Below are 17,457 nucleotides of genomic sequence, written 5' to 3'. Positions count from 1 at the left end.
TGGAGGTCGGGAGTGAAATACTGGCCGTTCTATCTGACTGCTGGTTCTTCCACTTGCTGCGCAATAAATCAATGGTGGCGGCAGAGACGATATTAAACGTGGACAAGACAGTACCGTCATAACCCCCCCCGCCCACATACACACACACACTCCAATTATTTAACAAATGTCTGGGAAGTGCACGCAGACCCCCAAGAGGAAGCCCAGAAACGGGACACCGACCATGCCGGCGAGAGGCTGTGATCAATTTTCCAGTGGGTCGGGCCTGAACCCCGGCCCACACCTCGAGACCCGGGTCCCAGAGGAGCCAGGAATGGAAACTGTGCGGGATAGCAACAAGGTGTTGAGTTTCACAAAGGAGACTGATGTTACATATCAAACAAACCTAAGAGACGGCTAATGCAATTGGCACACACTTACTCACGCAGCCCAAACGTATCGAAATCAGATTCCCTCCCCCTCCCTCACAAAGCAAAACATATGCAATTAAATTCCCCCCCTATCATGCCTTATCATCTGGAAAGATGTCACATTCTGAATAATTTCATCCACCATTCCAGATCAAATAGGATTAGCATTTGGCAGACGCACTCTTGTGCATCACTCGTGTGCACCCTGTTTACAACAGTGGGTGTGTGTTAGCTAGCTCGCGGCTCGTGGCTCAGAGAAACAAGCTGCTCTTGTTTCAGGTACGCCAGAACACACTCTTCATCGTTTGTCGCCTTGACCAAAACATGTGTTTTTGTGCCCTCAGACTGAATCCTTGGATATATTTGGACAGAGAGGGAAAAACTGCAGGGCACCAACGGCGGGGTTAGGGGGTGTGAGGACGTACGCAGAGTGAGGTGTAGCATGTAACCAAATATTGTCCAAATAAACAAGCTGGACGCGGTCAGTGACGAGTATGTTTGCCCTCCCGTCAACAAGACGGTTATCTTTCACATTAACAGTTACATTCGTTTGCTTTGTGTGTGTGTGTGTGTGTGTGTGTGTGTGGCTTTGTATTTGGTGCGTATTGAGTCCAAAAATACTTTACTAGCCAAGTGAGGACATTTTACAAAGCGGGGCCCTTTTGGATGGTCCTCATAAATGATGACTTTAGGTTGAGCTTTTGGGTTTAGTGCGTTAGTGTCCCAAGTTTAATGTGTTTATGAAACGAGGACGTGTGTGTGTTAAAGAGATAATGTACCTTTATGCACCAGGTGGCGATATGCTAGTTGTAGTGGGTTAATACGGCCCCCTTACTGGTTGACCTACGTCTCCACAGTAGAAACGACTGTAGTCAGGTGGCAGGTCGGCATTTCAAACAACAGGAAGATGGATCATCGTACAGCTTTGCTCATCCTGTACAATAATGTACTTGTTGTTTACAGTGCAGATGCATGCGTTGCCTAGATTAACTCTGATTAAGACGCATACAAACCAGAGCAAACTGATTTCCCATCATATTATGTGGGTGTCAGATACGCAATAACTCCGATATCAGTCGGACTAACGCCTGGACTCCAGTTTTCCAGGTTCTTTGGCAGGTCCAGTTTGATCTGTGTCTATGCGACTAAATGAGTCAAACTAGACCACACGTGCACACGCTCTACAATGCCTGCTCTGGCCCATGACCCCCCCCCCCCCCCGGCCACATTGCTGTGAGGAACAGGACATGTTCCCGTCAATTATTCTGTTTTCTCAGCTGCACGTAAACTGGGCCAAGGAAAGAATTCCGAGGAGATGCCAAAGTCTAATTGTAAGTGTTAGTAAAGTGCACACGTGCGTCCTGTTAAAGGGGAGTTTTTCCTTGCTAGTGTTGCTTGTTGGGGGTCAGGTCCTGGGTCTGTAGCGGCCTTTTATTCATGGTGGCAGACGAGATATGAATGAAGATGAATTGAAACTGAATTGAATGTAAGCGTACGGAGTGTGTTTCAGGTACGTGCACGTTCCCAGAGAATGATTCTGTCCTTCCTCCTCTGGTGCAACATCGTCTTCATCACAACCTGGCAGCAGATGGTGTGTTTCCAATGGTGTTAAGAAAGCTGCCCTTCATGGTCGGCAGCGGGCCCGTCGGAGAGGACGCGGAGCGAGGCTGAGAGGCCAAAACGAAGAATTAAATGTGACGATTCAAAGCGCAGTTACGAAAAAATAAACAACAGGACACACGGACATCAGAACTCAATGGACTGTAAACAGCAGACACAGGAGGGAAAAGACAGACAGATGGACACAGGTGCCGGGTCAGGTGAGCGACACCTGAATACTGATATACATCATCTGAACACAGGTTTACAAGAACTGAACAGAGGTTTACCACAACTGGAGACAGGTTAACCCGAAGCAAGAAAAAACCAACTACTAATTGTGATACGTCAGCGTCTAGGTTTGAGTCTGGGACACGCAGACAGCAGTTCTGCATCCCCGTCAGGACCTCAGTGACTCCTGCCCTCAGCACTGGTCCAGACGCACCAGGCTCCAGGACCCCATCCATGAGACCTGGGCTCCAGATGCTGCCAGTACAGCTCCAGTCTGGCTCCGGGGGCCAGACCCCCAGCAGGACACACTGCTTCCTCTCTCACTGGGGTCTCCTTTAACTGCACCCTTCGCTTATGAGAGATCCCTTAAACACCAAAGAGCCCCCGAAGACTTGACTCAGAGGAAAGGCCCTCAAACCCACCGTGGCAGATCATCAGATTCCTTCCTCTGGAATTCATTTCCACAACAATAGCAGTTTTTTTTAATGGTGAACTTTGAATAGTTTTCATTTGCATTTCACATTTGTTATCATTCTCAGCTCAGCTGTATCATCTAACATTTAAACGGGGGCGGACCATTCTGGGGCGGAGCTTCAGTGGAGCTCAGCTGATTCTCTTCCAGATAAAAACTCATTTTAGAAAAACAACAAAAAACATCTACTTCATGGAAATATTCTGCAATATCGAACCTGGATGGAACCAAAAGCCAGACACAGACACTCTGATGCTATAATGTTTATCCCCACTATATTTTCTATTATCCTGGGGAAAACGACGACTGCATGTGACCGTTGGTGATGAACATGTTGCTGTGTTTCCTGGCTTCAGACATCCCTCTCTCACACTGCCATCCAGTCCTTCGTGAACCCCTCCTGGGCCTGCGTGTTATGAGCTGGTTTGGAGCAGATATTGACCCTGCTTTGCGCGAGTACTGATATGCCTGAGGGGTTCAACACTTTGAGCAAACAAGAGGAAGAAAGAAAACCAGTAGAACAAGACAGAATTATTAAGCAAATACTGAGGAAAAAAATGGAGTTGTTGTTCACATGGGTACGTGCTGGAGATCCAGAGTGATCAGGAATGCGGTGAAATGATCTTGTTGTTTTGAGTAATATGAAAGGATATAACTCAAATTAGACAGCAAAAACTGATTGCTCACATTACAAATGCAGAGAGGTGGTTATCAAATGAGGAGCACATGCTTTGAGTTTGAAGACACGGTCTCCAATCATTAACTCGGGTTTTGTTCGGGCTTTATTTAAACTCTGCAGACTTTAGTTGTGTTGATGACCTTCTGTTTTCCAGGGGAAGGATTATACAGACGCTGCTTCCCTCTAGTGGAACCCAGTGCTAATAACGATTAGCTTTCATTTTGGTTTTCATCTGAGGAGTTTTAAGCTCTGCAGCTGTGACACGGACAACAGTGTTGAACAGCGCCTCTTTTGTGTGTACTGCCACCTAGCGGTAAAAGTAGAGAACACAACAAAAACAAATTGGCGAAAAAAGTATTTGTGTTTATTCTAACGACTTCATCTGCACAAAAATACAGTGTGTTTGTTTTTTCTTCATGATATGATTAAAACGTTGATACCATTCCATTCGGGGTGTGCTTACTTTTTCACGCAACTGTAAGACTTTTTTTCAAACCGTTTATTTTGATTGGCGTAGGGTTTTGTAATTACCTGTAATAGTTTACTTTGTTGACTCTGGCAGAACTCCAAAGCCTTGATATTTAACAATCTCGAAATGACTTGCTTGCTTCATGTCAGAACAATAATAATAATTTTATATATTCATATTCTTCCACTTGAAGTCCGACACTTGAAACCACTTTTTTACATTATAAATCATTTATTGAAATATAAATCATCTGAATAAACACGATACAACATAATGCAGCATGATATTAAAATCCTCATAGTGGGTGCGATTAACTAGACTCGCAGAAACTGTAGCGTCAGCAACACGTCACAAACATTCACATCACATCCTGACTTATTCTTCAGAAACACCCAAACCGGAAGGGGGGGAATAAAGGAAAGTGCAACAGCTGATCGCAGATTATATCACAGTGAACGGGGACAGGCAGTGGCACAGCTGGAGGCAGCATTTAAAGTCTTGAAGGAGGAGCTGCATCAGACCTCAGAGCAGGAAATTCTAAATGAGACTGGGGGCACGTTATGATTCTACATGGTGACTTTCTTTCACTTGTATAACACCCACCTGGTGAAACAAGTTTGGTTAAAATGATCATTTCTCTACATTTTTAGGTGATGGATTATCAGGAGCGTTGGCTCCACTGGGAGCTACTGAGGATCCAGATGCTTGATACAATATGTACTTACACAAAATACTGTTATCCCGATAACTCTCTTATAAAACTCTGGACATATTTACAATATAATCACACTTGGACATCCAACACGACTGTTCTGTCTGCAGGGTAAATCAGGGATGACGTTTGAGAGCCTATTTTTCTTGGATTCTTGGAACAACGAGACGCCACAAAGATGCATGCAACTCAAAAAGCTTCCTCAATACTATTGAACAACTACGGTCAAGGTCTACTTGATATTCACAATTAATATATGTTTACATGGCAACGTAAAAAAATAGATTTCAACTACTGCATGTATTTAGCCATTGAAAACTACAGGGTCACATCCAAAAACAATGCACACAGTCCAGATTTTGTGCTTGTGACTATTGCTACTGATTGTACCAGCATCAGGTGCTTCTCACCAGCACCTGATAGTTCTACTTGTGTTGGACTTCTTCACTTTAGTGCATCTGTAGTGGTTAACTATGTACCGTATGATTGACAAAAGTTACGCAGCTGGAGTTCATCCCTTCTCGCTTATATTGCTGTTTAAAATGCCCGGTAGAATAAAGCTCAAAAACAATCGTTCTGTCTGTTTCGTCTCGACACGCAGCCTTGGTTGTCCGTGACTTTGCGTGCTCGTTGCTCCTCCGGGCCAACAGGGGGCAGTGTCTAGAGGAGTATGGCGGGCGTACCGCGCTGTCAGCACAAAGCAAAGTGGTTTTTGTTCTGTGATCTGACGCAGGGGCGAGCCGATCGACAGCAGTCTTTGGTTAATTTTCATGTCTCTCTGCAGCGTCCCACGTCCTCGCACCTCTTCCCTCGGCTCGGGTGCTGCAGACGTCACAGAAAGCTGTCCTCCACCAGGTCACTACAGTCCAGACACATCTCGTCCAAAAGCGTGATGTCCTCCAGCGTCTCGCCCTCGCGCTTTGCGAAAGTGGAGCTGCTGGACCCCGTCTCGATGGCGCTCTCCTCGGACGTTTGAGAGCTGCAGAGGACGCAAATCACTCGTTTCAGCATCGCCGAGCCCTCTGATGCGATCGTGATGGAGGAATGCGCTTGGTTCCACTCACCTGTGTCTGTTCCTCTTCCCGTATTCCTCATCAGAAATGGGGTCCAGGTCAGGCAGGGGGATGATGTAGCCACTGTCGGAGCTGAGCCGCTGCTCATCAAATCCACTTTCCCTGTCCTTTAACTTTCCCTGGTTTTTGTAGGTGATCCCGATGTAGGCGTCATCGTTATCTACGCACACTCGGGTCACGGCAGGGTGGTCACTCTTCAGGAACTCGTGGTTCACCCTCTCGTAATGCTGGGAAAACAGACCTCGGTTAGAATTCGGCAACACCGCCAGTCATGTTGACACAAACAGGATCGTCCCCAGTTGTGTTGCCAGCTGGCTGGTGCGATCCACGCTGAAAATCACACGAATCTGAGGTGCTAAAAGCAGAGCTGGCTCTTCCTCGCCACAGCCCAGACTGTGAAAGAGGCTGTGTTTTGAGGCTGTCTTGATGTGCCACATATGGTGCGGATTTTAATGAGGTAATTAAGTCGGGTAATGGAGGCGAGAACTGATGCTGGGTCACTGGGGCCAGCGTTAGCTGCTCCGCCATCCAGCCGCTACGCTGGAACTCTAATCACTTGTAGGTTTCAGTTTTACACGAGCCCACAGAAAGCAGCTAAGCCCTCTTGGAGGAGGCAAAGTAGGGGTTAGCATGAGAAGCCTGCACTGTTCAAAGTGCATTCCTAACCATTTCAACCTGTACTTTGCTTTTACAAAAAGTGCAGGTTGGAGCATCTAAAAATAGAAATGTGAGAGGAATAGGACGTGTTGGGCTAACCTTGTATGTGCTCTAGCAATCAGGTGTTAAAAACTGTTTAAAGAGCTGATTAGAGAGGCTCACCCGCTTGTAGCTGGAGGGCAGCAAAGAGGCGATGGTGTCACTGAGACCCAGGAAAGAGGGCCTCTTCTCCGGCTCGCTGTTCCAGCACTTCATCATCATGTCATACCTGAAAACATGAAAACAGGCACTGTTATCGTGGCGAAGTGGACAGCTGGTCCTTGACTCACGCTCTGAAGAGAGGCTAAAGAGGCTTTTAGTCAGGCAGATGTCGCGTGCGTGACTACGTACACATCCTGAGGCGCGTGCTCTGGTTTGGACATCCTGTAGCCACTCTTGATCTTGTTATAGAAGCTGGAATCCACAATCATACCTGGGTATGGCGTGCCGCCTGCGGATCAAACGCCAAGAAACGAAAACGAAACATAAGTGTCAGCGATGTGGTCATCTAGCAACCCTACCGTGACAGGTGGGGGCTCACCTAAAGAGAATATCTCCCACAGCAGGATGCCGTACGACCAGACGTCGCTCAGCGTGGTGTACAGGTTGTCGAAAATGCTCTCGGGAGCCATCCACTTCACTGGTAGGAACGTCTGTGGAACGCAGGGAAACGGGTTCAATCCCCGAAAAACCGCCGCCCTCCATTCAAACGTGTTGGACGGAGACGACTTACGCTTCCTTTGGAGACGTAGTTGTTGTCATGCATGATGTCTCGCGCCAGTCCAAAGTCGCAGATCTTCACTATCTTGCCCTGAGAGAGCAGGACGTTCCTGGCGGCCAGATCTCGGTGGACACACTGCAGGAGGAGACAAGGACCTGCAGTTATTAACAGTTCCTTCTGTCACTGCCAAGCACTTTGGTCCAGTTGCAAATGCCCGTCCTGGCGGTGCGGCTCGCCTCTATTTCTGTCTGCATTTGAATTTATTTTCAACGCTGTTCCATGTTGCCCTGAGAAGCGTGGTCTTTGTGTAAACACGCCAGTTTTGACCACTGGATATTTAGGGATAATAACTATGAGGCAGAATGAATAGTCTGGTAATTCCAGCCCTGGCTGAGCTGCTACTATATTCAGCCCCCAGCCTGTCTGCACAGTGGGTAAGAGTGGGTCCTGGAGCCTTTGCAGGACCCTTAATGACACAAATGTTGATTTTCCTCAGCCCACTTTGACCAGCAGGACTGACAGTAGAAGAAGGATGGGAATAAAAAACCCTTTCCTGCGAACTAGACTTACATTTTTTGAAGCCAGGAACTCCATTCCTTTAGCCACCTGGTAGGTGAAACTCAGCAGGTCATTGGTGGTGAGGCCCTCGCTCATGTTGTCCGACAGCAGTTGATCCATTTCGCCGTCTGGTTTGGAGAGACACACCGAGAGCCCCGGCGAGGCCGCGTGCCTTCAGCATTATATTTTCTCTTGTGCTTCAAACTTATTATAGAGGCAATTATTTTGCTTTTCCTTCACTAAATCTGCTTTTTTATGTTCTACCACACAAAAACACATTCATTGTGTATTGTAAATATAGTCCTGGCTGCTGGAACCCGGCATTTACTAATGGCAAGAAGAAACTGGACATTATTATGTGTGTGGTACAATTATCCCCTACGTGTAATTACAGGGCTTCACCAGGCCTGAACTCTGACGAGGGTGGACCCCTCCACCAAGGCTGACTCAAAGGCAGCCCTGAAGCCAAACAAGTGCACGGCGGGGTGAAAGCAGGGCAGAGCCCGAGCGTGTACCATTTGATCCTTTCTGCGAGGGCGGGTGGTCGTAGTTGGAGCCCTGGAGGTCAGAGTACTTGGAGGCATTGCTTATCTCCAGCATGGGCACATACTGAGTGTTGTCGGCCTGCTTCATGTCCATGTAGTCGCCTTTGCTCTCGAAGGACAGGATCACATAACTGGGCCCAGAGAAAGGAGAGACGAAGATCGTTAGGAAGGATTTTTTCAGCGAATTCTTTTTTTTGGGGGATGTCTCACTTCATCTGACTTTGGTTGATTCTAACAGGGAACTCATATTAAATCACAGTAGGGTCAATCGGAGGTGTGGTCCCTGTGAGTCATCGATAAACGCAGGCGAGGGAGGGGGCGCGCCGCTGCTTTACCCCCAACGTCTGGGTAGAGGCCATTAGCAGCGCGATTCCAAAAAATGACATTAGGCTGAAAGCTGAGAGCACTTCGGCCTCATATTTGATTAGCTAAAGATGCCAGACGACACTTCAATCGTGGAGAGAACGGCGATAGAGTTACCGATCACCAGGGGAGCACGAGCGGGATAATGTCAGAACTCCAAATATGGGTTTCCCCGAAAAAGGAAGAAAAACGAGGCAAACACGAAATGTTCTGAGGGTGTCCGATACCTTCTGCTGCTCTCGTCCGCGGGGTTGATTCCAAAAATGTCCAACTCTTTCTTGTTGCTCTTCTCTGGCTTCGGGTTGAGGAAGCTCTCCCGGTTCTTGTGCAGGTAGTTGACCAGATCGCCGTAGAAACAGTACTCAGTGATGATGTATATGGGGCCTGGGAGTGACACAGCAGATAAACGTGGTGCCTCGGCGTCAGGCTGCGGGCTAATCTTATCAGAGGCTCATAAAGGCTAAAAGCACAGTCAAGAGGGCAAGCTTCCACTCTCCCACAACCACCCAGAGCTGGGGGGCCTGCATAGACTGCAGAAATTAGCCAAATGCTTCAACGGCACCGCTGTGGCGTGTGTTTACACATGAACATGTGACCTTTTGAGTGTTGTATTCACCTGACTTGGTGCAGGCGCCCAGCAGGTTAACAATGTTGAGGTGCGGTCCCAGGTGGGTCATGATCTTCAGCTCAGACATCAGGGCCTGTTTTTCGCTGGAGCGCGCTGTGGCTGAAACAGCACAAGGGGACCATGGTCATCACACATGCAGACACCTCCAACACTGTTGTACAGCTACAAAAAAATCAGTTTGGCTTTATCAGACTTACGTTTGAGCATCTTTACTGCCACCTTCATGACAGGCTGAGAGCGGCTGAGCCCATAGGCGGTGCCCTCCACCACTTTCCCAAAGGCTCCAGAGCCCAGGATGCGACCTTTTAGAGACACAATGTGCAACGTCAACTATCGCACACACACAATCTACAACCTTGTGTGAGCACTTTGGGCGCTTCTGCCGCTAGCTTACCCAACACAAGTCTGTCCCGGGGGAACTCCCATCTGGAGTCGTAGGGAAGCTGCATTGGATCCACGTAGATGTACTCGTGTCCATCCGGGCTTACAGACTCGATGACCCTCCAGCGGATTTCATATCGCGGTTTCTGTCAGGAAAACATGTTTTTATATGAGTTATACAGGACGGAGCAGGACTTTCAGGCTTAATTCTGCTCATTCACCCTAAACGTAGCTTTTCAAAATGATAAACATGTGATGAAAAGGGAAAAAAAAGGAGGAGGAGTTTCAGAAAGATGGATGCACAATGATGGCGGCAGTACCTGTTTCCAGATCACAACCAAGACAATGAGTGAGATGATGACAATGACCAGGAGCACCAACACAGCCGCCGCGACAGTCAGCTCTGGATGAGGGCCTGTTCGGGGTGGGGGGGTGGAGAGCACACTGATCACATGCTTTTCCAGCTGTAACAACAATCTTAACGCTGGCAGGCAGAGATACATTAAGTGCTGAAGCAGATCACTTAGCTTCACAGGGACGCTCGCCAAAAGGTATATTTGGATGGGAGGGAGCGTGTGTGTGTGTGTGTGTGTGTGTGTGTGTTGGGGGGGAGTAGGCGTTTGGGCAGGGGTGGTGGGTGTAGGGGTAAGTCGGTGTGAAAGGCTCAAATGGGTTAATAACCTTTAGCTTCACTGAATTAGCAGTGAACATCCCAAACCCATCAGCTGACAGCTGCCACAACACTGGCAGCACTTTCCTCAAAGACTGTTACACCCCGAGTGTCAGGAGTGGAAGGATATCCGGAGAAACCAACAACAACCCCCCCGCTTGAAATCTGTGAAGACCAGGAATCATTTTTGAACTTACCATTGGACACCAGCTTGATCTCCCTGCTGACGGCGGCCATTTCGTTCCTGGCCAGGCAGCGCACCGCCAGCGTGTTCTCCAGGTGCCCAAATATGACCTGGGTCTCCAGATTATTGTCCTCGTCGAAGCGCGAATCCATGGTGACCTCCGTGGAGTTGACGGGGAGGGGCACCCAGGATGAGGTGTCATTGGCGCAGCTGAGTGGGGGCGAGGGGAAAGAGACGGACCCTCGGTCAAAGGTGGACGGCACGTTTGAATGTTCCCTCAAGACTGGACTTACTGCTTGATGTTCTTGCAGACGAACCACTCCACCAGAGGAGTGGGCTGACCTCTGGTGATGCACACCACGGACTGGCCTGTAGCTGAGCCGTGGTGGATGTCCATCAGGTCCACGATGACTGCCGGCACTGTAACAGAGTCCAGGGAGACGTCTCATCCACCAATATGAAGACTTGTCAACATTACAGCTATTAGGTCAGATATTTTCCCTTTTGACGTCATTCCTTTACAGGACAAGAGTAACACGCTGACCTTTAACCTCCAGGATCAGGCTGACGGTGCGACTCTGATCTCCGTTCTTCACCCGCATGGTGTAGTTCCCGCTGTCCTCCTCCTTGGCTCGGATCAGGGTCAGGACACTCATGTAGCTGCGAGGGACAACAAAGAGACTGGAATCAGTGCGGGGGGAGGAAAGGTGGCAGCCTGGCTGGACTCCTAATGACAGGGACAGCTCGCGCTGGGCTTCTCATTATGTTACTGTGGTCGGTCCTTTCTGGGAGGCTCACCTGGTCTCGCTGAGCTTCTGGAGGCTGGTAGAAATCTCCGCCGTCACGTTGCTGAGCGGGACGCTGTCTTTAAACCACGTGACGCTAGCGGTCGGGAAAGAGGTGATCTCGGCCCTGAACTCGCAGACCTCGTCCAGCTCGGCCGATTCGTACTCTCCGAACTTTGGCTGGATGGACATGAACTCGCTCGCTGTTAACCACAGACAAGAGGTTGGCGTTTTCGGAATGACGTCAGGCGGTAGCCACCGCAAGCAAACAAGGGCAAAACGTACCGTAAACGCGAATGGCGATCTGCTTGGTCTGACTCATGTTGGTTACTACATCGGTGATGGAACAGGAGTAAATGCCAGTGTCCTTGACGGAAGCCTGCGGGACTGTGAGGGTGTAAAGAATCTCCTGATCCTTTTTGTTCTCGTGAACCGTCTTAATAGCACGATTAGCCTGTAAAATGGAGGGAAAATCGGTAATTGGATGGCACCACCTGTTTGAATGGTGCCGCGGGAGACGACTCGTGTCCTCACCACTTTCCCGGGATATTTCCAGTGGTCCTCCAAAATCTCAGATCCCTGAGCCAAACAATTGACCGTGATGGTGTCTCCCACCAGCAGAACCGTATGTTTGGCCGTCAGCTCAACGTGCAGCCCGGAGCCCCCTGAGAAGCAGCAATTGGTGGTTATTACATCTGCAGTTTTGCCCCAGAACACAACAGCTTTGATAGCATGTAGCCCACATAATAATGCTACATCACACACGCACACACACACCTATCCAGCCATGGACGATGTAATCCTCGCTGTAGTGCTCCGCTCCGTTGACCACGGCCTTGCAGACATACGTCCCAGCCGTGAACACGCCCAGAGCGCCCCTCTTGCTATCGTACATGCAAGGCACGGGCTGCTGGGTGTCGACATTTATCAGCGTGACGTTGGCGCTGGGATCCGACACCCGGCACTGGATCTCCATCTCCTCGTGGTCGGACAGGACGTGGTTGCCGAAAGGCACCACCAACGGAACAAAGGGGACGTCAGGGTCTGAAACGAACGGAGAAAAGTCCCAATGAGCTCAAGTCAGACAGCGAGAGCAGCGCCGCCAGGCTGCGGCGTCCGTACCTGGCACGTAGACATAGATACTCTGCATCGCTTCGTCCGCGTCCTCCGTGGCGTTTCTTCTGTAGAAGCACCTGTAGTAGCCGGTGTGCATGGCGCTGGCGGAGTCCACGCTGATAGTGGTGACGAAGAGGCCGCTGTTGTCCTCCTGCGTCTTCTCCGGCACGTCCAGCGGCACGTCCCAGGCTATTGTCGCCTCCCCCTGACATGTTAAAGTGAAGGCGGTGTGGAGGGGAACCACCAGCTCCTCCAACTGTGGCAGCAGCAACGGAGCCGAGGAGGGCGGGAACATCGACGGTCTGGGAGCTGGAAGGGAAATACAGCAATGACGTGTCTGTCCGTCCGTCCGTCCGTTAGGCCGTCCATCCATCCATCCATCTATCGTACCTTTCATTTTGAGGGTGAAGGAGAACTGAGCCGTCTGAGAGCCACTCGTGGCCATGATGGTGTAGTTCCCGCTGTCCTTCAGCAGCGGCTGCCGTAGGATCAGGATGCTTTGATACCTGTTGGGGCAAGAGTGTCCTATTTAAAATGCCAAAACATTCCTGCTCAGTGATTAAAGGCTCCATGCACACATCTAAATCAATTTCACTAACAATTAGCGCAGAGTAGGTAGCTTTTCTCATTTTCAGCACGGAGGTTTGTGTTGTTTGGCTCCAATTGCGATGCTAAGCTAACCACAGCCTGGACTCTTACCGATTTCCTTCGAGGTGGCTGGTTTTGGTGAGAATGAAGTCATTTTCCGACAGCGACTCGGCATCTTTTAGCCAGTGCACTTTGGGGGGTGGGTAGGCGTTGATGAGGATGGTGAACTCTGTCTCCTCCAGAAGGCTGACGAACTCTGAGGTCAGAATCCCGCTGTGGTCCAGCGCCACAATAGAGTTCTCCTCTGAGGGGGAAACAGAGGAGAGGGCTCATGAGACGGCTGATAATGGTTAAAGGAACCGATCCTGGGATTTAAAAGGAAAGGGAGGCCTGAGAGGAGAAGGAGGGGTCACACGCATCTGCTAACGCCATCCCATCGAAGCCAGCGGTTGATGCTGAAAGCAGAGGTGACGCTTAACAACCCCAAAAGGATTTCCCCACTCTGAAAGCAGCGTGTTCACGTGTGGGACTGTGATGAAGACGTCATTAAGAATGCATGAAGACGAGGTCTGTCTGTCTGTCTGTCTGTCTGTCTGTCTGTCTGTCTGTCTGTCTGTCTGTCTGTCTGTCTGTCTGTCTGTCTGTCTGTCGGACCTAAACACTCTGGGAATGAAGGAACGCCGTGTTTCTCAGCTTCCAGAGACTCACCAAAGATGGCGACGGCCGCCCCACCGGCTCTGACCGCTCCGCTCATGACATGGGTGATGGAGCACTCATAGGTGCCGCTGTCCTGAGAGACGGCTCGCGGGACGCTGAGGACGTAGACGACCCGATCCGGAAAAGTCTCTTTCACCTGAACCGCCTCCGCAGCCTGCGGACAGAGATCGAAATTATGGGATTGCTGCCGACTGGAGTAAAGCAAATCTGGGTAATTCAACACTGCCCTTGACGTTTCAAACTGGTTGTTTTTCCAGTTCACGTCTCAGTTTTGGGTCAAACTGTTTGAGGATAATGGTTAAAACACCGGTTCTGCCATCGGACATGAATCCTGACCGGCACATAAGAGCCTGTAAGCGCAACTGATAATAAGATCAAGAAGGGAGGAGAGGAGAGCGTCCGATGGCCTCCTGGTTGGCAGCAAAGCCCAAGAATCAGGAAACGCTCTCACATCTTTGCAGTAAGTCCACGAGAAGCACGAACAGCTAGTCGGGCTTTGGACGCAGACAACATCTGCCGCACACATCTTGAGCCCACAGGGGCTTTTACTGCTCTTTTTATTTCTCCTTTTGAACCCCCACCCCTTCCCCTCACGCCTCCCCTGGAGCCATTTGTCCTGAGCTTTAAGGTTCCCATCGGTGTCTGCAGCCTGGGACTGGCTACAGCCGGGCCTGTTTTGCTAACGTTGTCATAATGAAGGCACAACATTCGGGTTGCTACTTCGCAACCGTCCTCGGGGCTTTTTATTCCATTTCCACTGCTGCTACATTTAGGCCCCAAAACCATTATTTGCTAATTTAAGGTTCAGCGCTGCTGGGAAGGAAGTCACACGCAAACGTGGCAGGCACTTGTAACGGGACGAGGCGGCTGAGAAACCAAACCCAGAATTTTGCAAAAACAGGGTTTCGCATCTTGCCTGTGATTTAGGGTGAAGCCACTGCTGCTGGAAGCCGGGTCCTGGCGGGCCGGTGCAGGTGACGTTGAAGGGCTGGCCTGCTCTCACCGTCTCCTCGCTGGCCCTCACGTCCACCTCAAAGTCTTCTGTCTCTGTAGAGGCTGAAGAGAGCAGCACAGAGCAGATATCAGCACACACCGGATCACCATGAACTCACTCCTTCCCGGGCTGTGACTCAGCTATGCGTGCACGTGGCGGAAACATGCCCGTCATGGGCCCCATGGAATAATGACCTCATGCTATGGCCGTCCTGCAGTGAGGTCAGCCCGAACCCCCCGTCAAGCTTAAGAGACACGGTGTGCAGTGTGCAAAAGCACGCAGAGCCACTTACCCTCATCCTCCACCGTGTAAATGTCGCTCCTGAAAATCCGGCCGTTCACGAACGTCTCACACTGGTACTGGCCCGGCGACAGCATTCCGAAAAAGCCAATCCTGCCGTCGTAGAAGGCAGACATCTCGTCTCCCGTGGACACGCTCCTCAGGGTGACGTGGGAGTGGGGGTCGGAAACACGGCAGGAGATGGGCACTCCGCTGGGGTCCATGGTGACCACCAAGTTATCGGGCGTCTCAGGGACGAAAGGAACCTGTGCGTCTGAGAGGCGGGAGGGGTGGGGGTCAGAATTTTTATTCCCCTCCTAACTTCCAAATAATACTTATTTGGGACAATGCTGGTCACAGTACTGAGAATGTAATTTTTATAGTTTCTATAGTCCCCCCCAGGAGCAGATCTGTCTGTAGGTGCATTAGCATTCACCTGGCACAAACACATAGATTTCTGCCTCATTGGCCTCCTGTGGTTGTCCTTCCTGTTCAGCCTCCAGATGTACATATGTGCAGGTGTAATAGCCGGTGTTTTTCACCGTGGCGTTGTAAATGAACAGCGTCGCCGTGTAGTATCCGGGGAAAACGAAGGAGTTTGTCGGCAGAGGCTCGGCCCAGACCACGTTCCTTTTACCGGTGCAGCTGACGTTCAAAATGGAACTGGGCAGCAGGATGAACTCCTCCTCATTGGAGACAATGGTTGGAGGTGACAGTCCAGAGGTGACTAAAAGACACATGGACAAACATTGCAAGAGCAGTCAAAACAAAAGAAGCCAAGACGAATAGAATCTGGCTCGGATGCCTTGAGGGGTTAATTCACCTGAAACCACCAGAATGACCCCAAAGACGACATACGTCTTTGTCCCATCCATGTTTATGGATGCTTCAGCCTGTAAAGACAGAGAAGTCAATTATTAAATAAGATATGACACCGCCCTCGCTGCTACAAATACAGTTTAGTGAGTGTAAATCAAAAAGATCAGTCAGTTTTAGTTTTTTTAAATGAGAGAATATCTCTTTCCCATCACAACCTCGCCAACTGCCCCCTCACTGCTGACGATCTGCAGCTGGGACGTTGAGACAGGTCTGCGGACACTCGCAAACATTAAAGCTGTCGCCAGAGGGCGACATAGTCCACAGTTTAGGAGCGCCAATTCCCCCACAGAGCTCATCACATTCGCGTTCTTTCCTTTCTTTAGAGTTTCCTTTTTTTCTATCTTTGACTTAGTGGCCGTTTTACTTCAATAAAACCTTGTTTGTTTTACCGAATTTTCCAAAAATGCTTCATAGCCAGCGACGTTTCTTTAATGTCCGGACGCATCTGAACTCATTCTTTCGGGTTTTGGTGAAACCAAATGAGGCATTTTCTCTCAGTGCATCGGTTTTCGAAGGATTTGCATCCAAGCCGTAAACTCAAGATCCCCAGTGGTGAAACGCAGCTCTTCCTCAGCATTCTGCCGGTTGCTTGTCTCCCAACAACTTTCGTGCCGTTGGTTGGTCCATTGACTTTTCCCCAGACACCCTGGGTTTGCTGAACTCTGTAATTAGCGGCCCCGTTTCACACAAAAGTGCACATTGCAGCGGGGAGCGAGCTGGTTAATCCTTTTTGAAGTATTTGCATGCCCTCGTTGTCTCAGTCACGCTCCATAAGGGACTTTTTGGATGGACTTGGCAGAGAAGATCCGGTCATTGGGAGTCAATCTCCAGCGCGGCAGCTGGGTTTTCTGCATTTCAATCACAATTCTAACGTTCCTATGGACAGCTTTCCAGTATAGGTAGAATAAAACGCACCTTAAACGTTTTGATGAGGTTTTGCTTCCGCGAGAAAGTGTTTTAGCTGAAAAAGGCGCTTTTACTCTGTGCGCGAAAACGCCACGACGGCTGTTTCTTAATTCTCAGCCTTTTACGCAAAGACTCATCCCGATGTGTCTGCTGATTCCTCCCCCGATTTTAATCTAACACATTCCAAAAGCAAACTGGAAAACGATCTAGCCCACCCTCATTATTCCCTTCAGTATTTCGGGGTGACACCTCCAGCTGTGAGGCCGAGGTTGAGCTCTCCTCCAGCCGGGTCATCCACATCTTCCTGCTGGGCGTCCAGCGGTGAGACCATATGTCGCGCGGAAAAGGACGTCTAATCTAAAGTGGATTAATAGCCGTCGCCTAGCGCACACGTTGCGCGCCACTTGCAACAATAACAAAAAAAACTGTTTTGCAAAAACTTCCAAAACCAGAGATAATTTGAAAATGACAGAAACTAATCGGGGGAAATGTGCAATTAAAGCAGCCCCCACCTCACTGTTGTTTCGGAGGAAAAAAAATACTCCATTATGGTTTTTTTTTAAACATCTTTTGGTTTCCGACAATGTTTCAATTACCTTGCAGTAATCCCCTCTTTATATTCCTTTGGTGTAATAATATCCACAGTAAATTGGCCTCCCCAAAAAGCGCAGTAAGGGTCCTTTGCAGCGGCTGTAATCCTCAGAGGTCCTGCGCTGGGAGAGCATATGTTCCACCCTCTGTCCGCGTCCGCGACCGTCCTCACAACTGCGCTCCAGCCAGGCGACCTGTAACTGATTCAATG

At 49.6% G+C, this 17,457-nt stretch overlaps 1 protein-coding gene across 1 annotated transcript; it reads right to left on the bottom strand.

The window, feature by feature from the left end:
• Positions 1-4,071: 4,071 nt before the first annotated feature.
• On the bottom strand, positions 4,072-17,457 carry pdgfra (platelet-derived growth factor receptor, alpha polypeptide). Its single transcript, XM_003973932.3, has 29 exons — positions 17,252-17,457; positions 15,694-15,763; positions 15,307-15,597; positions 14,884-15,144; positions 14,514-14,653; positions 13,589-13,751; positions 12,992-13,184; positions 12,683-12,798; positions 12,299-12,601; positions 11,954-12,220; positions 11,711-11,841; positions 11,462-11,630; positions 11,190-11,379; positions 10,936-11,051; positions 10,685-10,811; positions 10,405-10,601; positions 9,858-9,952; positions 9,551-9,683; positions 9,354-9,458; positions 9,145-9,255; positions 8,756-8,912; positions 8,136-8,296; positions 7,633-7,748; positions 7,075-7,197; positions 6,883-6,994; positions 6,693-6,792; positions 6,465-6,570; positions 5,637-5,872; positions 4,072-5,551 (listed from the first exon to the last, which is right to left on the bottom strand). Exons 2-29 carry the CDS (start codon positions 15,743-15,745, stop codon positions 5,404-5,406), a joined length of 4,419 nt encoding a protein of 1,472 aa, XP_003973981.2. The 5' UTR covers positions 15,746-15,763; positions 17,252-17,457; the 3' UTR covers positions 4,072-5,403.

Source organism: Takifugu rubripes, chromosome 20, assembly GCF_901000725.2.
Source record: "Takifugu rubripes chromosome 20, fTakRub1.2, whole genome shotgun sequence".
NCBI lineage: Eukaryota > Metazoa > Chordata > Actinopteri > Tetraodontiformes > Tetraodontidae > Takifugu > Takifugu rubripes.
This window is presented reverse-complemented; position numbering and strand designations above follow the sequence as displayed.

What these genes read in the sequence shown, in the direction of transcription:
- pdgfra (XM_003973932.3), bottom strand. Translation starts at nt 15,745, where the DNA reads ATGGATGGGACAAAGACGTATGTCGTCTTTGGGGTCATTCTGGTGGTT. An exon ending in AATCTATGTGTTTGTGCCAG is followed by an intron (nt 15,145 to 15,306) that starts GTGAATGCTAAT and finishes CCCGCCTCTCAG; the next exon opens with ACGCACAGGTTCCTTTCGTC. An exon ending in GGGAAGAGGAACAGACACAG is followed by an intron (nt 5,552 to 5,636) that starts GTGAGTGGAACC and finishes CGTCCTCTGCAG; the next exon opens with CTCTCAAACGTCCGAGGAGA.